The 27,132-nt window shown below is 38.9% G+C and overlaps 1 protein-coding gene across 1 annotated transcript in view; it reads left to right on the top strand.

Annotated features, from left to right (window-relative positions):
• Positions 1 to 27,132, top strand: part of CSMD1 (CUB and Sushi multiple domains 1) — a 1,701,396-nt gene that overhangs the window by 1,644,802 nt on the left and 29,462 nt on the right. Inside the window, exons 58-64 of the mRNA XM_074989136.1 lie at positions 6,269 to 6,445; positions 12,451 to 12,630; positions 13,912 to 14,085; positions 15,183 to 15,356; positions 19,548 to 19,621; positions 23,483 to 23,594; positions 25,592 to 25,771. Coding sequence (XP_074845237.1) covers positions 6,269 to 6,445; positions 12,451 to 12,630; positions 13,912 to 14,085; positions 15,183 to 15,356; positions 19,548 to 19,621; positions 23,483 to 23,594; positions 25,592 to 25,771 — 1,071 coding nt within the window. The remainder of the gene's footprint in view (positions 1 to 6,268; positions 6,446 to 12,450; positions 12,631 to 13,911; positions 14,086 to 15,182; positions 15,357 to 19,547; positions 19,622 to 23,482; positions 23,595 to 25,591; positions 25,772 to 27,132) is intronic.

Consider the following 27,132-nt stretch of genomic DNA (forward strand, 5'->3'; position numbering starts at 1 on the left):
GAGTGGTAATGGAAGGGTGTTAGATGGGCGAAATAGAATGTTCTGTTGGAACATCTCCAGTCTCCAGTACTTTTAATACTGCAAATGGTCTAAATGTAATTTCTGTAAAACACAGTTGAACAGTTTTACCAGGGACAAAACTTCTTCCCTGCATTTTACAAGTTCTCCAGTTACCACTTCTTTCTATAGCCATAGTTGTGAGTCCGCATTGTCTCCTACTTGAAAAGAACATTGACTAATCCACACAAACAATGAGAAGTCCTGTGGGACCTTGTAGACTAATAGATTTATTGGAGCATCTGCTAGTCTATAAGGTGCCACAGGACTTCTCATTGTTTTGGCAGATGCAGACTAACACGGCTAACCAGTGCTTTTTTTCTAGAAAAAAAAAAGGTGCCAAAACTCATCCCCAAACTAACCGCCAGGCTTAAACCCTTTGCCACCCCAAGATGCCCACTTCTCCCATCTCCAGGCTTAACCACACTCAGCCCCAAACCCGCCTCCCCATCACCAGGATTTACCTGCCTCAGACAATAGCTCTGTGCGCTGCCCACCTCCCCAGGCTGCTGAGATATGAGCAGGCAGCCTGGAGCCAGTGCCCAGCCCACCACCCACGCAGTACAGGCAAATGGTGCAGTCTGGGCAGTGGCAGCACTAGCGCCAGGTGCTGCAGATGGATGCTTCTGATCTGGTGGTGGTAGCAGGGAATGGGTGAGCAGACAGCTGGATGATGAATGGCTGCCTCTCCTCCTCCTTTGGCTGTGGCTCCTGCCACAGCTGGAGTGGAGCTGCCTGTTCTCCCACTGGCTGCTGCCACTGAGCACAGAGCCCAGAGCAGGATGCAGCAGCTGGGCACCATTAGCCAGGTGAGTGGGAACGGGGTGGCAGCTGGAGGAGGACAAGGCCCCCCAGGCTGGAAGGAAGTGGCACTGGTCATGGGGGTGAGCCGGTTGCTTTCTTCCGGCATCTCCCCGGCAAGTTTGGGGGGTGCCCACAGCTTGGGGATGGGGTGAGACAGGTTCATGCTCTGCTCCTGCAGGGCCACTGCCTCCCTCCACTGCTCCCCCCACCTCCTCATTCTCAGAGTGGCTCCAGCAGGAACAGGCTTAGCTGTCCCTCTCCCCAGCTCTCCTGCCAGCTGCAACTTCCCTCCCACATGGATTGCACGGGCATCTTCCTGCACTGCCAGCTTCCTCTTCTGGGGATCCCTGGCACAGCTGACTGCTCAGTGGCTTTGGAGGTTGCCGCTGCTTAAACAAAAATACTAAATTCAGTTTTAATGGCAAGAATTTTTTAGCAGCAGCAGCCTCCAGAGGTGCAAGTGGTGTCAGAAGTGGCATTGCTTGGAGCCACAGGTTGCTGACCCCTGCACATGCAGCTTGGAGCTTCCAAAAAAGGTGCTGCAACTCCATTCCGATGAGTTCCCCCAGAAAAAAAGCCCTGTGGTTACCCCTCTAATGACTAATCTGAGGTCATCAATCCATTTACATAGCTTGAGAATTGGCTACACATGTGGCATCATCATGACATAGCAAGTCCCAAAGATTGTACAAAAATTAGCTTAAGAAAAGTTTTGCAGGTGACTTCAGGATAATAGTATCGAATTCATTCCTGTAGCATGAAGTATAAGAAATTGTCCAGAGGGCTAGCCCTGTTAGCCTGTATCTTTGCAAAACAAAGCAAGCAGGCCTGTAACACCTTAAAAACTTATGCTCAGTTCTGCTCCATAATCTGAAGAACTCTTTCCCATGAAAGCTCATTACCTAATAAATAATAGTTTTTCTTTAAGGTGCTATAGGAGTGTTTGCTTTGTTTTGAGAAATTGTCCAGTTACTGCTTATGATTTAAGATAGACTTCTCTCTTAAGGCACGTTTAAGTGTCTGCACAGTAGTTAGGAATTCTTTTGTTACAGAATGGTAAGGAGTTGAACATCTGTGCTAAATCCCATTTGAAATCAGGAACCTTTGAAATTTTTCGGAGCAAAATTGAGGTCTGTTGTGATTCATCAACTGCAACAGTAAGCCAAAATATCTAAATAAGATATGAAGATATCCAGTGATCTTGGTAGCTGCAATAGAAGTCATTCTGAAAACTTGTAGCCATTACAAATGGGCCATGAGTATGACAAAATCATTTGACCTTCTACTGGTCCCTTAAAGGCCAAGTGAATACATGTTCATGGACTCTGAAGCCATGACTAAAGATTACATGATCTGGCTGGGCCAGGACCATGATAAATTTAATGACAGACAGAAATCAGTGGGATGGCAGCTCCACTGTCAATCTCCATTCGTGTGGGAATTTCTAAGTCACGTATGACTTAGATGCTATCTCTGACTACAGCTTCCAGTATAGGTAGTGTGAAGCCTGCATCAGAGTCACTAGACATTTGTCTTATTCCACATTATGAATTCCTGAACTCTATCCTGCATTTAAAGATTGGAATGGTCCTCAATATGGCATTTAGTCTAATCCTCTGCAATGAGGCAGGATTAAGTATTATTAAGACCATCCCTGACAGGTGTTTGTCTAAGCCATTCTTTTTCTGGATCTAGTCCTTGTGTAACCAGAGACAAAATGATCACGCAGGGCATCACAGTGACAGTGCTCTGAGAATTTCTGTGGAGCAACAAAAAATTATACTACTGACCTCCACTTCTCTGATGTTGTTGATGAAATTAATGTCATGCTATCAATGATGGGATTTGAGAAAAAATGTTCCTTCACTGCTGCATTAACTGAGCATATATTGCAGTTCTGGGCACAGTTGGAGACGAAATCATACACCAGTCTGTATGCTTTCAACTATATGACTGTATATGTGCCCCACTAGAAACTAGAAATTGCTCAAAATGCTCAGGGTACACAGAATATGACTTGAACTTTTGGTTGAATTCATCAACTTTGCCCACAGAAGTTATACTATCTCTGTTCCACTACCATTAACTCCTTACTTAGCTATTGCCCAAGATAGATGTTATATTAATTAACCTCTAGTCTTCTCTTTCACATCATCTTTAATGCTCCTGCTGAATGAGTTGAACAGAACTTTGATATGCTTAGCTACCATAGGTTAAAACAACAAAAAATCCTGTGGCACCCTTACAGACTAACAGGTATTTTTGAAGTGTAAGCATCAATGCATCTGACGAAGCACATCTTTGCCCAAGAAAACTTATGCTCCAAAAAACCTCATAGTCTGTAAGGTGTCACAGGACTTTTTGTTGTTTTTGCAGATACAGATTAACACAGCTACCCTTCTGATACTTAACATGGGTTGGTAATCTCTTGACATCATCAGTACAGGTCCTTCCCTTACAATCAAAGTTAAGGCTATTTGCCATGTGTGAGCATGGTGCTGTTAAAAACAATGTGACATACTTTGATGTTTAAAGGTATTTGCTTTATCAAGATTTGTCTGACTTGAAAATTATAATGCAGCACTAAAATTCGATCTTGCTAGTATAGTTGCCAACATTGATAAAATTGCACATTATCACTACTGTATATCACTTAGGCGAAGTCTACACTTGCCCACTTCTTTGAAGGGGGCATGGTAATCAGGCTGATGGGAGATTACTAATGAAGTAAGGCTAATTCTCCCCTGTGGCAACTTCGAAGAGTCAAACTTCAAAGTGCCAGCATGCCATGTAGCTACTTCATAGTGCCTTTACTCCTTAAAACGCATGGACATAGCCTTAATTTACTATACTGTTATCCCTGTCCAACTGGGAAATTAGAAGTTTCAATTGTTTTCTATGCTTCAAAAATTATAGCTATTTTACACATGAAAAATGAATAAAAGGGCTTCAATTAAGTAAAAACATATATAAAGTATCCTAAATGTTAATAATATTGTGAGTCATTTGAATTGTTCAATTATGCCCTAGTTTAACAAAATCTTGTAATCTTGATTATAAGCACAAATACAGCCCTGATCAAATGGGAAGCCTTGATCATTATTTTCAGAAAAGATCCCTCTGAAATGAAGTTAGTATGAGTAAAAGTAGAAAGTTAAATGAGTGTTGTGTGTATAATGTTAGAATTATTCTACATTCAATTAATTACTCCCAAATTATTATTTTGCCAGTATTATGAATTAGGAGTTATGCCGTGCTTATGTAAATTTCATTAAAACATTTAGACTTTTAGTTGGCGAATGTAAGCTGTCTTAATGGAGCTCTGTCTTGGACTTTGGCCAGTGCCTGAACATTATCTGTATTTTTTTAATGCAGTTAGACTGGATTTCCTCCAGTTTTCTAAAGGAGTGACTAATCTCACATTGAAGAAGTGTTGAACACTCTGGAATTCTTCCTCTTGTATTCTATTCACTTCCTGAATTAATTGGGCTGGCTTTAGAATTATTCTAACTCTAATGCCAAAAATCCCTTCAAACAGTGTTTGCTAAATTGAAGGCATCTTCTTCCATGTGCGTATGTGTGTGTGTTTACAGACATTGAAATATCAAAATCTATTCCATAGTCAGTTTCTGAGATGGATATTTTGAATCATAAAATGTTGAACACACACAGAACATGCAAATTAAAGTCTTCCTAAAATAGACCTGTTTATCATGAAATAACATGCTATTGATCATTGTTTGGCTACTCATTAAGAAACAGGATGGTAAGTTAAAAAAAACAAGAAAGAAACTGTTTCACTATGGTCTCTGGATGGTGAGTAGGATGTTTAAACTGCTTTTGAAGGATAAAATATAATTCTAAAACATTACCTTTTCTTCCTTTGATTCTGTCTGAAATATAACTCCTTCCTCTTTCCTATTTTTTTCTGTTTTCTTTTTTGTATTGTGTATTAAACCATAGTGCTCATTGCAATCAGTGGCATAGAACTTTAATATAAAGCCAAACATTCACACCTAAATTAGATCAGTCATACTGATTTCCATTTTCCATGATAAAAAACAAAATGTAAGTTTGCATACTTTGTTAGGGAAGGGTGCAGACATCATGTCAGCCTATCTAGAGCCACCATCAACAAATCTCTTGTAGAGCTATTCAGGGAATGATAGACTTTTTTCCCCTGGTAAAGAAGCTTTAGAAGAGGACAGATGGCAGTGCCATCCCCTAGGGAACAGTTGCCGGGCTAGTGCAGGAAGCTGTAAGCTATCGATCCTTGATAAGCTTAAGTGACTCTGGATATATGGCAGCATTGTAGTAACTTTTTTGATTATCTGTGTCTTTGTTCCACTAAGAATTAAAAAGAAGATATTACTACGAAGGGATCACTGTGATCTTCTCATATAATATTCTGTATACCACATTCATAATCTTTCCCTAAAATACTTCCTCGGGCACAATTTTTAAATGTAATCTTGATTTAAAAATTGTTAGTGAGTACACCATGGGAAATTTACACTCATTTATTCAGTCTGAAAATCCTTGGGCATAAAAACCCAATTATTAAACATTTTTTTCTGTTAGTGCTTATAGATTGTAATCAACTCATCCATTAACTTTTTCTTTATTAAGCTAAATATACTGAGGTCTTTTTGTCCATCATTGTAAGACATGTTTCTAGTCCTTTACTCAGTCTTATGACTCCTCTCTGGACCTTCTCCAATTTATCAGCATCTTTCTTAAATTGTAGGCACCGGCACTGGGCACAGTATTCCAGCAAAGGCTGTGTCGGTGATTAACAAACTACATAAGAGCATAAGAATGTCCATACTAGGTTAGACCAAAGGTCCATTTAACCCAGTATCCTTGTCTTCTGACAGTGGCTAGTGCCAGGTACTGCAAAGTCTTCTCATTGCTTTCCCCACCTTCACCCCCAACCAACAGCAGTTTTATGAATACTATTTATGCCATATTTCAGGAATGTCATAAATTTATTTAATGTTATCATACACCTTTGACCACTTCTGTCCACGAATCCATTCCCTCTATTACACATCCCCTGCCACAGACATATTTCCGTCTGCCAATCCGGCATAAAACATGGACACGTACAGATAGGCATAAAGTTGGCAGTAGTTCAAGTAATTTGGGTTCCCTTTCATTTTATTTTAATTTCTTGTACAGTGATATTTGAACATACGCTGTAAGCAAGACAAATCCTTTTTGCTTACATTTACCGTTGAGTACTAATCAAATAAAATGATGGTGTAAGCCAGAAAAGTGGGGGGAGGGGAGATAGTAACCCCATATGCATTAATGCTGAGCTTTTAGAATTATTGTAAACTTTTCAAATGCATTGCCTTACTCTTTCCATTCAAACTGGTATATTGACTTTTTTTTTTCCTTGTAGCTGTATCTTGTGGGAATCCTGGCACCCCAGCCAATGGCATGATAATATACAGTGATGGAATATTGTTCTCAAGTTCAGTCATCTACGCATGCTGGGAAGGTTACAAGACTTCTGGGCTAACTACTCGACATTGTACAGCCAATGGGACATGGACTGGCACTGCTCCAGACTGCACAGGTGAATAACTGAGCTGTTGACACAATAGGATTAAAAGATAGTAGGATGTCATTAGCCTGGTAAACCATTATCTGCGTGTCTGGAATGAGCACACTTCTCAGATGATAGCATGCATGCATATTTACTAATAGCTATTAGATGTTTTTTTGTTAAGATTGCTTCCAAAATACAACAATGTCGAACAATAGAACACATTTAATATCTAATAAGCTATGTTTTAGTCAAGCACAGTATTCATCTCCATACAGGATAAGTGCATAAAATTTAACGGCCTGTGATAAAAGGAGGTTCAGACCAGAACCTCTGGCCTCAAACTCTATGGATATATCTACGCTACAGTTTTGTAGCCAAAACTGGGATTTTGTTGCAAAACTCACAGAGCATGTACACACAAAATGGAAAAAAAAAAGAAAGAAAGGAAAAAAAAGAAACGAAAACTGACAAATCAGCAGGGGCAGGAGTGGAAGGTAGGGAGGAGGGGAAGAAAATTAGAAAATTACTTATTCCAAGTATCTATTGAGTTAAGTGACTTGAATGAGATCATTGTGAATATCAAAGATCGGGAAGCTGTCTTTGTAATGCATGACCAAGTCCCAATATTAAACACAGTTTTCACACTTTATATTATTTTATTACAAATATTTGCACTGTAAAATTATAAATAAAATACATTTTATTTTTCAATTCGCCTCATACAAGTACTGTGTGCAATGTCTTTTTCATGAAAGTGCCGTTTTGCAACTTCAGATATTTTTATTACATATCCTACTGACCATGAGTTACATAACTGTACCAGAAAACAAAAGAGTGTAAAACATTAGTACCTCCTAGTTAACTCATTCCTACTTCCTATTAAGCCAATTGGTCAGACAAACAAACTTGTTTACATTTACAGGATACAACATTGCCAGCTCTTTGTTTACAATGGCCCATGAAATGGAGTCCAGGCATTCACATGGCACTTTTGCAGCTGGCATTGCCAGATATTTACCCTGTCAGTTTCAGCCACCATTCCAGAAGACATGCTTCCATGCTGATGACTCTTCTTACAAAAGTAATGAGTTAATTAAATTTCAGACTGAACTCCATGAGAGAGAACTGTCTCCTGCTCTATTTTGCCTGCATTCTGCCATACATTTCATGTTATAACAGTCTCAGATGATGACTCAGCATACACTGTTTGTTTTAACAACTCCTGCACTGTAGATTGGTCAAAACGCAAAGCAGGTTCCAATGCGAGATTTCTAAAGATAGTTATAGAACTCAACACAAGTTTGAAGACCCTAAAATGCCTTCCAAAACTGGATAGGAAGGGGTTTAGAGCATGCTTTCTGAAGTCTTTAAAGAGCAACACTCCAATTTGGAAACCAAAAAAGAAAATCTGTCTTTGTCTGGTTGCATCTGGCTGAGGTGATGAAAACAAACAGGTGTGAGTCCATGCTTCTTTGGCCTGTTATCAAGCAAAATCTATCATCAGCATGGCCACATTTCCTCTGGAATGGTGGTTGAAGTGTGAAAGGACATAGGAATCTTTAGCACATCTGGCACATAGCTATCTTGAGACATTGACTATGACAGTGCAAACAAGTGACAAGAAGCAAAGCGTGTTATCTCTTGGAAATATAAACACACTTGTGTGAGTAATTGGTTGAACAGGAAGCAGGACTGAGTGGACTCATAAGTGCTAAAGTTTTCCACTGTTTTATTTTTGAATTCAGTTATTTTCCTACATAGGACTACATTTATATTTTCAACATTCATGCTAAAGAGATTGAATAAGAGTACTTATATGAAGTGAATTGAAACATACTTTTTTTATTTTTATACTGCAAATATTTGTATAAAAATAAGTATGAAGTGATCATTGTACTCTTTGTATTGTGTTGTAGCTGAAATGAATATTCTAGAAAATGCAAAAAACATAAAAACATTTAAGTGAATGGTGTTTTGAGACTGCATCGTATCATAATTAATTTTTCATTTAATCCAGATTAATTTCATTAAACACACACTTAATGTTTAATCACTTGACTGTTGTAAAGTATATACTAAATATTAAACTGATGGGTACAGTTCTGTTGTTTGTTGAACACTTGTAGTTCCCACTGTCTTTAGCCGTGTCTACACATGCACGCTACTTCGAAGTAGCAGCACTAACTTCGAAATAGCGCCCGTCACGGCTACACGTGTTGGGCGCTATTTCGATGTTAACATCAACGTTAGGTGGCGAGACGTCGAAGCTGCTAACCCCATGAGGGGATGGGAATAGCGCCCTACTTCGAAGTTGAACATCGAAGTAGGGCACGTGTAGACTATCTCCGTCCTGCAACATCGAAATAGCAGGGTCCGCCATGGCAGCCATCAGCTGACGGGTTGAGAGACGCTCTCTCTCCAGCCCCTGCGGGGCTCTATGGTCACCGTGTGCAGCAGCCCTTAGCCCAGGGCTTCTGGCTGCTGCTGCTGCAGCTGGGGATCCATGCTGCATGCACAGGGTCTGCAACCAGTTGTCAGCTCTGTGGATCTTGTGTTGTTTAGTGCAAGTGTGTCTGGGAGGGGCCCTTTAAGGGAGCGGCTTGCTGTTGAGTCCACCCTGTGACCCTGTCTGCAGCTGTGCCTGGCACCCTTATTTCGATGTGTGCTACTTTGGTGTGTAGACGTTCCCTCGCAGCGCCTATTTCGATGTGGTGCTGCGCAACGTTGATGTTGAATGTCGACGTTGCCAGCCCTGGAGGACGTGTAGACGTTATTCATCGAAATAACCTATTTCGATGTCGCTACATTGAAATAAGCTACTTCGATGTAGGCTTCACGTGTAGACGTAGCTTTTGAGGCCAATTTTGCAAGTTTCTAAGTGCACTCTGTGATGTGTTCAATTCCTTCCACTCCCAGTGAAGTCACTTACAGTGAAAGGCACTAAAAATCTTTCATATTCTGACCCATCGGTGGAAGCTGCAGGGGCTGATTAGGTGCCCAGAACTTTTCTAGATTTGTTCTATAGTATTTTGGTCCTTTTGGTAACGTGCTGCAGCGTAGTATAGAGAACAAAGATTTACAGAAAGCAGAGATAAATTCTTCCTTCACCTCCATCCTTTGGAGCTTAACTGATTTCAGTGTGCTTCTAAAAGAGAAAGTCAAGGCAGAATTTTAGCACTACCAAAGTTTTCAGAAGAGCCTAAGTCACTTAAGATCTTTTGAAAATCTGATCTTTTTTGATGTTCAGGCTGACAGGAGACAGGAGTTCTGTAAAGCTCAAAGAGGACAATATCATGTGTGTCACAAAAGATTGATGTAAATGGGAGAAGGGCCAGATCCAAAATGATTAATAAAAACTTTAATGGAACCACTGTAGATTTCATTCCAGGATTATGTGATCAGTCATATTTTTTTTCCAGTAAAAGAATAGAACCCAGGTTCAGATTCTGACCTCAGTCACATAGGTATAAATGCAGAGATACCCTATTGACCCTGAGTTGTATTACATTATATTTACGTATATGTTAATTAATAAAATATATGGCCCAGGATATCTACTATTTTTAAATATGAAAAAGGGTGTTTAACTTTCAATGTTTGCAGTTAAAACAGCTATATCAAAGTCACTTTACAGCTTGTGTATGACCAAGCGCGTCCATGTGCACTTAGTTTTTTTGTTTTGTTTTGTTTTCTTTTTTAATTTTATTTCTGTAATCCATCTTCCAGGTCAACCTAGCAGCAACCAGGGCTGGGTTCAATATCTAGTGTATTGCTTTTCAACAATACAATACCAAACCAGATGGAGCCCCCACCAGTTAACCTGGGAACATTACAAGCCACTCCTAGATGCCTCTGAGAGGCAATGCTTCCCTTCTTGCAAGCAAGAAGTGCAGAAAACAAACTTTTTAATGAAATGAGAGAAGTCATCTAACGTTAATTAGGGAAAATGCACAATCAGTATTCACAACATCATTGATACAGCCTTACTGGGTCAAACAAAGATCCATCTAGCCCCGTATCCTACCTTCCAACCTATCCTAAACTTGTTTCTACTGTTTAGTGGAAAAAAAAATCTTCTGACAATGGCCAGTTCCAGGTGCTCTAGCAGGAATTGACAGAACAGGTAATAATCAGGTGATCAGTCCTGGCAATTCCCAGCCCTGATAAAACACAGGCTAGGGATACCATCCCTGCCCAACCTGGCTAACAGCCATTCATGGACCTATCCTCCACTAATTTACCTAATTCTTTTGTGAACCCTGTTAAAGTGTTGGCCTTCACAACATCTGGCAGGGAGTTCCACAGACTGACTGTGCGTTGTGTCAAGAAATACTTCTTTTTGCTTTCTTTTTAAATCTACTGCCTGTTAATGTCCATTTGGTAAGCCCTAGTTCTTGCATTATGTGAAGGAATAAATAACATTTCCTTAGTACTTTCTCCACACCAGACATGAGTCTATAAACCTCCATCATATCACCCCTTAGTCGTCTTTTTCTAAACTGGAAAGTTCAAGTCTTGTTAATCTCTTCACACATGACACCCATTCTAGATCTCTAATCATTTTCTTGCCCTTTTCTAATCCTTTTCCAATTACAATAGGCTTTGTTTGGTTTGGTTTGTTTGTTTGTTTGTTTTTTAAGATACAACAGCCACATCTACACACAGGCTATATCTACACTTGATCCCTTCTTCAAAGGGGGCATGGTAATCAGAGTGATTGCTAAAATTTTGAGGAATAAAAACACTTTAAAATAGTGCGGGCACTTCGAAGTGCCTGTGGCTACACGGCATGCCTGCACTTCAAAGTTTGGGACTTCAAAGTTGCCATGGGGGAGAATTTGCCTAACGAAGTGCTGCATATGCATCACAGCACTTCATTAGAAATCTCCCGACACCCAGATTCCCATGCCAAGGAGGCAAATATAGATATACCCACTATGTTCAAGATGTGGGCACACACCTCATTTATACAGTGGCAATAAGATATTTTTCTGTTTTATTATGTATCGCTTTCTTAATGATACATAACATATGTTTCCTTTCTTCATTTAGTGGATGTTTTGAAAGAACTATCCACAGTGACTGTAAGATCTCTCTTGCGTGGTAACAGCTAATTTAGTCTCTATCATTTTATATGTTTGGTTGGGCTTATTTATTCATTTATTTATTTATTTCAATATACATTACATTGCATTTATCAGCATTGGGTTTCATAAGCCATTGTGTTGCCGAGCCACCCAGTTTTTGAGATCTTTTTGAAGCTCTGCAGAGTCTGTTGTGGACTTAACTATCTTGAGCAATTTTGTATGATCTGCACATTTTTCCAGTTTACTGATAACCCTTTTCTCCAGATAATTTTTGGCCTTCCTAGTTATATTTTTCCACTTCATTTCCCAGAATTTATTTTCCTTGATAACATTTAACTTCCAGATTTTAAAGAATCACTTATTATCTCTCACAGCTTTGTATATTTTGTTGTTTTTGTTTTTATAATTTGTGGCACTTTTTTTTGTTCTCTTGCTATGGTGAGTTTTTTTTATTTTGTTTTTTGTGTGTTTGTTTTTTAAATTCGGTGTATACATTTCAGTTGAGTCTCTACTATACTGTCTTTAAAATTTTTTCCTGTGGTTTGCAGTGATTTCATTTTTGACACTGTGCCTTTTAAATTTTTTTCTTCATTTTTTTGTGTAGTCGCCCTAAAATTTAATTCTCAAGTTTTGGACAACTGTGGTGTTTTCTCCAACACAGGGATATTAAATCTACTTATTTTATAAAACGAGAGTAGGACACTTACTCCAGATTGTATGGGGCAAAGTCTTATTTCGCTATTTCTGCATTCAGTACTAATCACTTGGAGCTACACAACTCTTGTCTGATAGATGTCTCCACAGAGTATCTGGCATGCATGTAAATACAGTTTACTCCTGAAGTCCCTTCCCCTCCTGAGCTACCTTTCGGCGATAGCTCATTCAACCCTTGCTTTCATGTCTATAGCTGTTGAAGTGTGATTCCTTATTGTCTTTCTTCACTAGTAATCAGCTGTGGAGATCCAGGTGGAATAGCAAATGGTATGCAGTTTGGAACTGATTTTAGCTTTAATAAGACAGTCAGCTATCAGTGCAACCCAGGATATTTGATGGAGCCTGCCAGTTCATCCACTATACGTTGTACGAAAGACAGCACTTGGAACCAGAGTAAACCAATCTGCAAAGGTTTGTTTTGGAACTTTAGCAGCTTAAGTAGTTGTAATTTAAGACTGTTCTGAAACTATATAGAATATTAATATTTTATTATTAATTACAAAGGGGAAAGAATTTCCACAATTGCTTTTAAAATAGATAAGCTCCAAGCCATTAATATACTGTTAACATAGTCAGATAAGAGACTTTAATAATGGAGTTACTTGTACTCTACATAAGATGTGATAGCGAGGTGGGTGGAAGCTGACCTGTAATTCATAAGAGCGACAACATTATCTGTTAATATTACCAATATCCTAACACTCATATCCTAATCCTATCCCCAAAGCCAATTTTGTGGCAGGAAAAGGACTCTCCCACCAGGGAAACTCAGGAAGAAAGCTGAGGACCCTACTGCAAACACTGGTGTAAGGGGCATAACAAGGACCAGGCTGGAGGTGGAAGAATTGTGTCACATGTAGTACTGTGCATATTCTGGGTCACCACTGCAGCCCATAGGAAATTCTGGAGAGGGTTCAATAACTCAGATTCCCAGGACTGTTTAAGTTATGTCAGCAGCATCTTCAGCCCTGCAATAGTCCAGAATCAGGTTTCAGCACATAGGCTCCAAATTGTGTGCAACACCTCTTAAAAGTACAGCACAGAATCTAATTAATAACCAAATGTTAACCTGTGGGACTAAATGATGACATTTTAGCTGTAATAGTACTGAAGGCACTAGCTGAGTCACTTTATAATTACCTGGTGTGAGGAAGAAAGCAACTGTTTAAGATACTTTTTCTTTAAAAATAGATTTCATTTGTTGTAGTTTCCATCAATTTTAGCACTCTCTACAAAACACTAAGGGGTCCAACACAGCCCCTATGATTACCAGTGAAGTTAATAATAGTTGAGTGACTAAAGCCTTAGATGACTTAACAAAATGGATCTTGAATAAGTAAATTCAGAGAAAGGTTTTTCCCTTTGCTATTGTCCCAAAACAGAGTAATGGTGAAAAACAGTCTGCCATTTTAATAGTAACCAAAAATTAATTGTATTTCCATTGTTTATGGATTGATCATGCACGCTGCTTGTTTTGCTTCTTGTCTCCCTACTTTGTGACGCTCAATGTTGATAAAATTTAATATGCACTTGTTCATTTAATTTGTGTGTAATACAGAAAAGTCACAAGGCGCATGCTGTCTTGGGAAAAAACTATTCCCAATAAGTTTTTATTATAAAAGCATGTCCAGTGAAAATATTACATGTAATTTCAGTCCTATAAAAATCTGTAAATTCTCTTTGTTCCTATAGCTATCACATGTGGTCCACCTCCTCAAGTGTTACATGGAAAAGTGGAAGGATCAGATTATCGCTGGGGGTCCAGTATTAGTTTTAATTGTGAAGAGGGCTATCAATTATCCACTTCAGCAATTCTTTCATGTGAAGGACGAGGTGTATGGCGGGGAGACATCCCACAATGTCTGTGTAAGTTTGGCAGTATAAAACTGATGCTGTATGAACATAATGGGATGTGGCTGAACAATCTCAAGCTCTGATCACTTCATTTCCCAGAAGCTAAATAGAGTCAGGCTGGTTCAGAATTGTATGTGAACTTCTTAAAAACAAACCAACCAGTCTTGTGAACTGAAATTAGGTGGTGCTATTTATATGACAAATGAAGTTCTTTGAGTCAGTACTGAATCAGCACATCAGGAATTAAGATGTGTGTGCACTTTTTTCAGCTAAAATATAAAATATAAGTCCCTGACCACTGTGGCTATTCAAGACCTTCATCATAACAACCTCTTTCCCAGTGCTCTGCTGACTGCAGAGAGATTTGCATTTTCACTGTGACCTCTCACACTCTGCAGACTCATATCTCTAGCTCTCTTTCAGTCATCCTTACTCAGTGCTCTGCTGTCTACCAAAGATGGACATCACTAAAATGTACTCCTTGTATGTGAAATCCAAAATCTTTTTTATTTCTTTTCTGTTGCCATTGTCAGGTTCATCATTAAGCTCACCAACCATTAGATGTACAGCCTTAGTATATTTTTATTCCTCCCTGTCCCTTTCTGTCTTGCTCTCTCTCTCTTTCTCTTCCCCATCCACTTTTCCGACTGAGAAACAATCTTCAAATCCTGCTTATATTTCCTTACAACCTCTCCAAATTCTGTTCTTTTCCCTACCCACAACACGAACTCCTGTCTGCATTCTGATCACTCTTGCAAGCTAAAATTGACTTACTTTGATAATAAGACAAGGGTGGTATTATCAGAATAGGAGTCTAAATCTAGTTATCTGCATCCATATTTAGGCACCTAAATTGAAGTGGCATATTTCATGAGTGCAGTTTTGTGCCTGCAATTACTTAAAATGGGAGCAAATAGCTATAAGCACAGATATTATCATTTGTATGAATGTGTATCTGATTAGTGTGTATCATAACATGGTAGAACACTTGTACTCTAATTTAACCATTATTAGTTTCCTTATGTGCCCTCAAAAATGGATGCCACTTTTAAACATTAGGCCTATTTTCCATTCTTCAGTACCTTTTTCATTTTCTTTTTGTTCAATAGCTGCCTTCTGTGGAGATCCTGGTACACCAGCTGAGGGGCGTCTCAATGGAAAAAGTTTCACTTACAGATCTGAAGTCTCCTTTCAGTGCAGACCCCCGTTTATACTGATAGGATCTTCAAGAAGAATCTGCCAAGCAGATAGTGTTTGGAGTGGAATTCAACCAACATGTATTGGTAATAATTTCTATCTTTTCTGCTGGTTATTAAATTATTGCAGATAATTTGCTATCATGATCAAGATCAAGCCCCAAATCAAAATATTCTGCTGGTGTAACCTACTCATGTTGGTGTCATTCACTGTCCCATGGGTGGTACCTAGACCACTTAAATAGAGAGAGAATGAGTCATGTCTACAGCCTTAGTTGAGAGGCAATTGGCTTTTAGTTCAAACTATAAGTCACCTGCACTAAGCTCCAGAGGTTCCACATTCAAATCTGCCTGTGGGCAGTTGTACTGGGATTTGTGAAAATGTTAGGCTACACATATTAAAAGACCACATCTAGCTAATACTGGTCTTTGATCTTTTGAGATTCTGAGTACTTTCTGTAATCTGCTGAGTGCTCTCAGCCGCCTACTGATTGCAGTGAGACTTACAGGCTTCCTGGGTCAGATTTTTAGTCTATAATTTTGGTGGGAGGATGTAGAACTACCACAACAACCATACTGAAATTTAGAACTTAATGATCATGATAAGAGTTTTCCTTAACTCAGAAGGGATTGGCTCAGTTGAAGAGGTTATACTGTGGGTAAGATTAGGCTCACAAAAACGTATTGAAAACACCTTCACTGGTCAGTTAATGAAGAACCATTCCCACTAAATTCTAATATCCTTTACCAGACCATGCCTACTCAGCTATGTGGCCAATATGTCACATCTGCATTCAGCAGTGAAGAATATGAATTGCAGAAAAATTAAATGTGACCCATAAAATGAGGGAGTAAACCTTGCAAAAGATTGGGATTCTACTTCCAGTAAATTGTTATCCACAGTGGCTATGTCTACACTATCCCAAAGCTTCGAAATGGCCATGCAAATGGCCGTTTTGAAGTTTACTAATGAAGTGCTGAAATACATATTCAGTGCCTCATTAGAATGCCGGCAGCTGCGGCACTTCAAAATTGACACGGCTTGCCACCGCGTGGTTTATCCAGGTGGGTCTCCTTTTCGAAAGGACCCCGGCAACTTTGGAATCCCCTTATTCCTATCAGCAGACGGGAATAAGGGGATATCGAAGTTGCCGGGGTCCTTTTGAAAAGGAGCCCCATTTGGATGAGCCACGCGGCGGCAAGCTGTGTCAATTTCGAAGTGCCGTGGCTGCCGGCATTCTAATGAGGCGCTGAATATGTATTTCAGCGCTTCATCAGTAAACTTCGAAATGGCCATTTGCATGGCCATTTCAAAGTTTTGGGCTAGTATAGACATAGCCAGTAAGTCATACATAAAAACATTTAATATGTTGCATCAAAAAGATCTGGTTTACCCCACAAAGCCCCAATTTTACACCCTCAGTCTCAACATAGCTTTTATACTAGTATAATAACAACATGTTTCATATTAGGTCCTCTGCAGTATTTGAAGTTATTGTAGGAAGAAGAAAGGTATCTATAATTTAAAGGTGATTTTTACCTATAAAAGCTGATGGTTTAATAAATTATAACAAAAATAATTTCCTGCAGGCACAAATTTCCCCAGATATGACAATGTTTACTATCTCCTGACACTGCTTATTTTGTTACAGTAGCTATGGCTAATTTAATACTATTTTTCCTAAGATGTTGGCTTCTGTTGGTGATTCACTTCAAAAAAAATCCAACATGGCTCTGTTTCATTTTTCCATTAGCAGCTGTACAACCTAACTGGTGATGAAATTAAAAGTCCTTTGATTATTCAAGTATTATCATTTTTTAAATATCACATGCTAGGTTTCTGTCTGAGTTCTAAAGCTGTTTTGATTTCCTTTAGACATAAGTCTTCGGTGTATTCTAGCAATGGGAAGATGAAATTGACTTACTGGCCCTGAAACTGTAAATCAGGCGAGACTGGAATGAAATATTGCACCAATGTATTATCGGATTATGATTATAGAGCACTGAAATTGTTATAGATGGCATGTAGGCCTAAATTCTGAGCTGCCATGTAACCATTATATACTGCAATGCCAGAACAAAACCAGAATAACCAGCCATGAGAGCATCAGCCCAATCTACTTGGACATTTTTGTGGCATACAGTCATCGTATCAGCTCTTGTGCTGTCCACCTTCCATCCTGTACACCTAATAGATATGTCTGAGCAGCCTAATAATCCTCCCAAACTATCATGTCCATCTATGTGGAAAGTTGGCAGGTTGCATAATTTAGAACACTGTATGGCAGGGGTAAGGAAACCTTTTACTTTGGGGCCCTCATTTTCATCCCTGCAATTAGCAGAGCCCCTCTCCCCACACCCTCCAACCTAGATAGTGTAAATCCAAACCGACAGAAATTTTAGTTATGTTTATATATTTTAAAAAAAAATTGGCACATGTAAGAAAGTAAGTATGTAGAATGTAAAACACCAACAAGACCAAGGTGCTCCACTAAACCTCGCTGACAGGACTATCTCATATACCTTCTGCTGAAATTAGTGGAGAACTGCTGGAAAATATGGAGCACTTCTGGTACCTTGGAAGTCATCTTTCCACTGAAGTTGACATTGATGCAGAAATCCAGCACCATCTGACTCATGCAAGCTCAGCTTTCAGCTGCCTGAGACAAACAGTCTTTGAGAACTGGGACATCTACTCCAAGACAAAGCTCCTTCTATACTGTGCAGTGGTTGTTCCAATGCTACTGTACACATGTGAAACCTGGACAACATACAAGAGTGATTTGAAGGCACTTGAACAATATCATCAAGGATATCTCAGAAGAATCCTAAATATCTCTTGGGAGGATAGGTGCACAAACTGTAGCATCATGGAAGAGCCAAGCATGACCAGCACTGAAGCCATTATCATTCATCAACAACTTCATTGGACTGGTCACATGGTTCAGATCTCTGATCAGTGCCTCCTAAACAAATTCTGTTTTCCAAGTTGGAGGAAGGACAGAGGAGCATTGGGTGTCAGTGGAAGCAATATAAGGGCATGCTGAAGGCATACATGTAAAACTGCAGCATTGGTGTAGACACTTGGGAGAATCTTGCCCAAGACTGCCCACAGTGGAGAACAGTAATCTGTGAGGGGGTGGTACAATTTGAGAGGTCCCGCACAGTGTAGATGAGGAGAGGCATAGAAGAAGAAAAGAGCATCAAAAACTGACCAGTGCCCCTCCAAAAGCTACCAACACCTGCCCCTTCTGTGATAAGATCTGCAACTCCAGAAGTCGGCTGGTTAGCCATCAACACGGTCACAAATAGGAGGGCGACATGAAGACTTCCTACTCATTAACAACTGACCACTAAGAGAGGGAGAAAATGTATAAACTTTATTAATCAATATATAAATGTGAATACACATACATAAAAGTAGTAATATATTTCAACATTTTAATGAGATAGATGAGACTGAAGCCCAGCATCTGATCATGCTGCACCCCATTAAAAATTTCATGCCCACATGAGGGAGCCCACCAACCAATTTGTGCATTCCTGATCTATGTTTAGTACCCAGAGGCACTGAAACCTCATCCTAGGGTGAGTGAAGTCTGTCCTCTACAGCCTTGGCTGAGAGCCAGCTGGATTTTAGCTCATGTGGTAGAGCACCGGGCTTTAGCTCCTACAATTGAAGGTTCAATCCCCTGTGCCAGTGACTGTGGTCTGTCGTTGTTACATACAGATTGTTCTAGAATTGTTCTGGTGAACCAGACCAATGCACAGATAGCACAGGAGTTAGGGGAACTTGGCATCTGTGGCTTTTCTGAGATGTACTGTTATGTCTTCAACCATAATTGAGTTTCCGGGCCCATTTCAAAGTATGTGCTTTCATGGTCACAAAAAAAGAGTTTCTTGATAACCACTTTTATGCTTTGTTTCTTAAGGAAAAACAGTGATGATTTTCATAAATTTGGCTTTGCAACTCTGTGGCTCCTAGGGGAAAAACACTAGGATGGAAAGATGCCTCTGAATCTTGCATCTGCCTTTTGCATAAATGTTTTTGCCAGACACAATATGCTGCATATTCTACAAGAATCAGAAGGGTCAGCTTTATTTTTAAAAAATCCCAGTACGGAAATCTCTATACTACCAAAGCTGTTTTAATTAATTAGTTTTAAACAATAGTGATGTATTCAAAGAAAAAGGTATTGCAATTTTATATGGTTTTAATTTATCTTTTACAATGTAAACTGAAATAACATCTCCTGTGTTTTCCATTTTAAAATTTAGATCCCGCCCATAACACTTGCACAGATCCTGGTACTCCACCTTATGGAATACAAAACAGTTCTAGAGGTTATGAGGTAAACTTTTTTTTGCTGATTTACTGAAATTGTAATGCATTTAATATTAACATATTAAATATTTTAGCTTTCAATACCTAAAGTAACATTTATCGCTATCAGATATCTTTTTATTAAAAACTCAGGCTTCATTTTCATGTTATTGTTTTAATTTGGAGGAGGAGTTTATAATCTTTCAACTATATCATGTTATATTTTTAGTAGAATTCCCCATTGATATATGTGAGGAGTTTTACTGAATATTTGCTATAGATCTTTGTGTTTGGTACTTATATTGTGAATGTGCAGTGTTTTAACTATATCCCTACAAAGTTATTTGATTTTTTCCTCATATTAAAAGCTATGTATACACTAGCCCCACCCTTTTGAAAGGGGGATGCTAATGAAACACTTCGGGATATGCTAATGAGGCACTGCAATGAATACGCAGTGTCTCATTAGCCTAATGGCGGCGTGGCCTATCTACATGGAATCCTTTTCAAAAGGACCCTGCACACTTGGAAATCCCCTTATTCCTAAAACCAAATAGGACCCTGTGTAGATGAGCCATGCACGGTCGAAAGCAGCCGCCATTATGCTAATGAAGTACTTTGTATTCATTGCAGCGCCTCATTAGCATATCCCAAACTGTCTCATTAGCAGCCCCCTTTCAAAAGGGGGGCGCTAGTGTAGGCATAGTCAAACTGTTTTGTTTAATATCAATAGGTATTATATATTTTAACAACAGTGAGTAAACAGCTGGTATACTGAGGGCCTGATCAAAAGACCATTCAGGTCACTGGAAGCAGTCCCACTGACTTCTCAGGGCTTTGGTCAGATCCTAACACATGCCATCAAGTAGCTTCATTCAATTATAAACTCATATAGAATTTCATGCATAAACAAAGCTGTTAATGGTAGTCTGCATGATGGTCAAAATTCTCTTTGATGAGTGTCATCCTTATAATCCCTTAAATTCGCATGAAATATTTGTTTATGAACCATCAGTCTTGAAAGAAATTGAGAAAATAGAGCAAAATGACAGTGAGTCATTGGCATTCAGTATTCAGACTGATTCGAATTATTTAGAATTCTCTCAGAGTATACGTTGTTAGTGAAATTATACTTTGGAACAGGTTTACTACAGTGAATACAGCAAGTGTCTGCCCGTATCTTTGCTGATCTTACATTAGTCCTCCACATATTTCTGTCAATACCTTGACATGTGCTCTCTCTCCAGTCAATAATCTCTTGAGCTTTCTTGCACTGCTCTTCCCCTGTAACTCTAGCCTTTTGTAAATCTTGATCAGATGGCATTTTGTCTATGTCACACAAAGAGGGGACCAACAGATTTGCCAGGTGGTTCTGTGCTCCCAGAACAGTCAGGGCCTCAGGCAGAAGGGGCACGGAAAGCCAGCCTGCACCACCTCCCAGAGCATTCCACACCTGCCTCACTCTCATTCCCAAAAGCTGCCTAGAGCACACGGTTAAATTCTGTCAGAAATTTAAAAGGCCTGGGGCTCCAGACACCACCATCTTTGCAGCAGTGGCTACAGAAGCTTGGAGCCCTTTTGAATCACATCCGTGGGCCTGCTCAGACATCCAGCTGTATCAGCAGTTCTTATTAAAATATGGACCATAACTGTACCTACTCGCTGTGTACCACTCATCTTTCCAGGATATGTAGACTAAGCTTTTCTCCTGATATAGCACTGAAGGCAATAGTAATTTAGGTTGCTTAGGGTTTCATTTCCAGATATAATTTATGGAAGTAATAGATCCTTGACATCACAAATGTTTTTGCCACAGTGTCAAGTGAATCTGACAGGATGGAATGCAATTTTTGGATGCTATAATGGAAGTGGACATATTTTGCATATGTACTTATATGTGTATTTGGATATCTAGTTTCAGTGAGATACACAATAGGACACCACTGTTGGGAATCAATTTTTAATTATCTGTGGGAAGACAGCCTTGTTAGAGAAAGATAAAACAGCAGTCTTGTAGCAGTTTAAAGACTAACATGATTTATTAGGTGATGAGCTTTCATGGGACAGACCTACTTCTTCAGACCTATAGAATTTCCAGTGCAGACCCAGTTATATAGTACAGAGGCTCCCCCGCACCACACACAAAAAAATTGCAATAAAACCCAACAAATCAAATGCATAGAATTGAAGGGGGGGATGTTTAGCATCTTACCTGAGATAATTACAGACATCAAAGGATGGGAAACAGTCATTGTAACGTGTGGGAAAATTACAGTCTTTGTTCATACCAAGTGATAATATGTAGAATCTGACAAAATTATAAGAAGATCCAATGGGTGGAACTTGAAGCTGTATGAATTCAGCCTGGAAAAAAGGTGCAAATTTTTAACAATGAGGGTAATCGACTATTGGAACAATATACTAAGTTTTCTGATAGATTCTTTCTCACTGGCCATTTTCACATCAAGGTGGGATTTTTTTCTCCAAAAGATATGCTACATTTCCTCAGGGTCCAATAAGTTTGCTACTCACCACATGTGGCTAATAACACTTCATAGTGGTAAATGCACAGATACCTAACTCATAAGAAATAATAATTCTTCAAATTTGTAACATGTGGTCAAGACAATTAGCACAGCTACTCACCCAGGTGAGGCAACCTGCAAGCCTGTGGGGAACCCCTTTGGGCACTGATGCCACCAATGCTAAAAGGGAGCGCATGACAAGGGCCTGGCAAGGATAGGGGTTTATAATACATGGGGGCAGTGTCTCTGTATGAACAATACTCAGAAGGAAGAGCTGAAGCTGTGCCACTCTCAGCCACGTTGGGAGGGGAGGCGAGAGGGAGTTGTTCCAGTATACAATGGTGTTCAAAGTCTTTCTATTGGTAGCCTTCCTTTACCACAATGAGTTGTGTTGCCGTACTTGTGTCTGTGATTATTGTCATCTCACAGCTTCGTCCTAATTCAAAGACCAGAAGGTATTTTTTCTAATATTATTTAATAAAGTTTTGTATAATATAGTGTGGCAAATATGGAAAGATGACAACCACAAGTGTGGTGAGCTCTGAATTCCTATTGGACACTGCTGCTGTAGTTAAAACAGTGTAATTCAGAGAAGTCCTGTCACCTGTGGTATGAAGGAGAAAACAGATGATCATCATAGTTTCTAGTGGCCTTAGAACATAAGAATCAATGAAATTCCTATCCCATGTACTTTATTTCCTTTCTTCAAAAGAATTTTAAAGGAAGTGGTCTTTTTCTCATCTTTTATGACAACATTGTCATAATTGCCTTCTTCACTTGCAGGTTAGTGTTTTACTCTTAATAGAGAATGCATCCCTAACTGTTTCTTCATCACATTTAATCACAGTACAGCTTTCATTTCTCTCAGTCATCACTCCACTTCTTGATCATCTCAAGCAGAACTTAGTACATAGTAACACATGTAACATAAACTATTAGGCTCATATTTGTACAAATATTTAGCTGCTGGTGCAACTGCTAGAGATATTTTATGATTGCACATTGTGGGATTTGTGTTTTCCTATTTTCTTTTTAAATAATCAACTTGCTAATTCATATTGTGAGAAAAAATCTTTAAAATGAGTTAAATATTATGAAGCGTGTTAGAAAATACCATTTTAGTCATTTGTAACCCATTTTGATTATTTCTGTCACTCACTGATAGACTAGAAAGTTGAGGATGTATACAGTGTTGTCCCTTTTTTGTCTAATCTGGTCAGGTTTTTTTCCACCTATCACTGATAGATAAATTCATTTTTACCAACATGGATGAGACTAAGATAAAGAAAAAAAGTCTTATTCTCTCAACTGATAGCAAGTGCTGCTTTTCTGTTTTCTCTTATATTCTGCTTTTGATACCGTAGGTTGGAAGCACTGTCTTTTTCAGATGCAGGAAGGGTTATCATATACAAGGCTCTACTACTCGTTCTTGTCTTGCAAATTTAACTTGGAGTGGTATACAGCCTGAATGCATTCGTAAGTACAGTATTTTTCTTTAAAATTTATGTGTAATGTACTTTTGACAAGATAATAAATCAATACACTTTTTAATCTTACATGGTAGATAATATGCAATAGACTGCCCACTATTTCAAAGTCAGAGCTGTCCAGCAGATGCTACTCAGTTTACCACAGTAGTTACTTACATGAAAGTAGCAGTAAATTTCTGTGTGTTAAGTGCCACTGAATGGGAACTGTTGACAAATGGTATCTTTATCATTCTGCTCACTGTCACTGTATTGACTCCATTGGGTTAAACTCTTCTCTCAGTGACACCAGAGAGGATCTGTTATAACTCTCCTGATGCTGATGTCATATTTTAGTTGTTTGCATCTGTGTCCTTGCATAACCCCAAGTTTTACCTCACTTAAAAACTATTTGCTCACAGAATCAGACATAAGAAAACAAAAATGTTGCAGCACACAATGGCTACGTCTACACATGAAGCCAACATCGAAATAGCTTATTTCGATGTAGCAACATCGAAATAGGCTATTTCGATGAATAACGTCTACACGTCCTCCAGGGCTGGCAACGTCGATGTTCAACTTCGACGTTGCGCGGCACCACATCGAAATAGGCGCTGCGAGGGTACGTCTACATGCCAAAGTAGCACACATCGAAATAAGGGTGCCAGGCACAGCTGCAGACAGGATCACAGGGCGGGCTCAACAGCAAGCCGCTCCCTTAAAGGGCCCCTCCCAGACACAGTTGCACTAAACAACACAAGATCCACAGAGCCGACAACTGGTTGCAGACCCTGTGCCTGCAGCATGGATCCCCAGCTGCCGCAGCAGCAGCCAGAAGCCCTGGCCTAAGGGCTGCTGCCCACGGTGACCATAGAGCCCCGCAGGGGCTGGAGAGAGAGCATCTCTCAACCCCCCAGCTGATGGCCGCCATGGAGGACCCAGCAATTTCGACATTGCGGGATGCGGATCGTCTACACGGTCCCTACTTCGACGTTGAACGTCGAAGTAGGGCACTATTCCGATCCCCTCATGAGGTTAGCGACTTCGACATCTCGCCGCCTAACATCGAAGTTAACTTCGAAATAGCACCCGACGTGTGTAGCCGCGACGGGCACTATTTCGAAGTTAGTGCCACTACTTCGAAGTAGCGTGCACGTGTAGACACAGCTTATAAGTGAAAAATTGCGTATGTTATCATTTTTATCATATAATTATAAAATAAATCAATTGAATATAAATATTCTACTTACATTTCAGTGTACAGTATATAAAGCAGCATAAACAAGTCATTGTATGAACTTTTAGTTTGTACTGACTTTGCTAGTGTTTTTTATGTAGCCTGTACCCTAAAAAAATACCTGAATTAATTGATGTACCTCTGTGGAAGACTTCTGTTTACCTGCAAGGGTAGGCATAACCCTTATTGATAACCAACTGTTTTAGAATGCCTTTAAGATTCTAATCCTGCTTCAGATTAGTTTTGAGATGTTATACATGGACAAATGGAGCAAAAAGACAGAGACATCTATTGCAACACTTTGTTATACCCAGTACAGTATGATAAAACCTTTCTATGGTACTTTTATTTTGTTTGATGTTTACAATAAAAGTATACAAAGCAGTAATCAATGTAATTTTCAAAGTTCTTTCAAACACTGAATTTAGGTGATGTTTGAAACTATGACAATACAATAGGACAATTTTGATCACTGTCAAATTTGCAATGGCATGTGCTCTTGTTTTTCTTCCTTTTAACTCTTTTCTCCCTCATCTTAATAATGGATCTTCAGTGTAGTGAGTAAAAATTATAGTATTAGTAGGAGTCACTATTTCAACATTCCCATTACAAAACAATAATCAAAAAATATCTGTGTTATTTCTGCTCAAAATATAAAAATTACTTGCCGTAATTTTAAATGGTAGAAAGTTTGCCTAAACTCTATAAAGAGATATTGTACACAACTGTTTGCTGCAGCTTTTTCTAACCTTAAAAATCCTTTTCAGCTCATGCTTGCAGACAGCCAGAGACACCAGCACATGTAGATGTGAAAGCAATAGATCTTCCTACATTAGGTTACACTTTGATGTATACCTGTCAGCCAGGATTTTTTCTTGCTGGTGGATCAGAGCACCGGACATGTAAACCAGATATGAAATGGACAGGAAAGCCACCTATTTGTAAAAGTAAGTTGCTGGTTGAGTGATGTATAATCACATGGTAAACATGTGGACTAATTTTTCCCAGTATATTACAATGATTTTATATTGTATACCATATTTGAATATGTGCCAACTGTCATAATAGTGTTCCGATTACGAGACAAACTGAGCAAACCAATATATTTACCAAATGAATGTACCATCCTGAACTCATTAAGGAAAATAATATGCCTGCAGATAATAAAACTATTAAATTAAAAGACCACAATTACTTAAAGATACACTGTCACTTGTAACTGTACAAATTCTTTCTGATCTCAGTTTGTGTCAATTCTAAATTGTTCTTTAGTGCTTAATGTACAATATGTATAGGGTTTTTATTTTTTTAATTGTTTTCATAGCAGACTGGTTTTGAAATCATGCAGATATTTTGGCTAAATTAGGTACAAATTTTTATCTATGGAGGATGTGTTTCCTTTAAAATAAAGAATGAGCAATGAAAATAAAATTGAAAATAAGCCATTGGGCCAAATTCTACTCTATGTTATACAACTGTAAAGCTAATATAATTCCACTGGCATCCTCTGGATACAGAATTCTGAAACCAAAACAACTTTAATTGAATGTTGTTGTAAAATGTCTTTTCACCATTTAAAGATTTCATAGTTTAAAGAAATTGAAAAACAGACTATATGCTGTGCGCTAGCTGTCTGTAACATTTTGTTTGATGCAGTTTACAACTGTATAAAAGACCTAAAAATGTGATCAATGTACGTAGACCTTTTTGATTTTCCTAGTAGGCTTGGGTGTGCTGTACAGTAAACTCAGCTACCAAGTACTATGACCAAGACACAAAGCTCTCTGTATTGCATTACCATTACCGGAAAAGTCATCTTTTAAGATGACTGGACATCATTAATGCTGATGAAGTTATTTGAGATAGATTTTTACGTTTCAGCCTTTGAAATGAAGCTTAAGACTCTTTTTCTCCTTTGTTGGTCTTTTAAGACTAGTATACAAAACGCAAAATGCAAAAAAAAAAAAAAAAGCTATCCAGTAATGTTCATATTTTCATGCAAGCTGACAAGGGCCAGTTATTTTGAGTTGATATATAGCTGTTAGGATATAATTTGTCACTGTGCAAAGAGTTCATACAAGACCTGTATACCACTTGCATGTTATTCAACCCTTCAGAATAAGACATAAGTAGTGTATAAGACTCTTGAGATCTCTTTGCAGAGGGCTGAATTTCACCCTGAATGACATGAAGAAAAAGGGCATACATCTGAAAACTTAATCTTTTTTATTTTTAATCATGTAACAGTATGGGGCTAGAACTACAATATGGTGTAAATTGACATTGACTTCAGTGCAACTATATTAAT

This window comes from Carettochelys insculpta, chromosome 3, assembly GCF_033958435.1.
Source record: "Carettochelys insculpta isolate YL-2023 chromosome 3, ASM3395843v1, whole genome shotgun sequence".
In the NCBI taxonomy this organism is placed as follows: Eukaryota; Metazoa; Chordata; order Testudines; family Carettochelyidae; genus Carettochelys; species Carettochelys insculpta.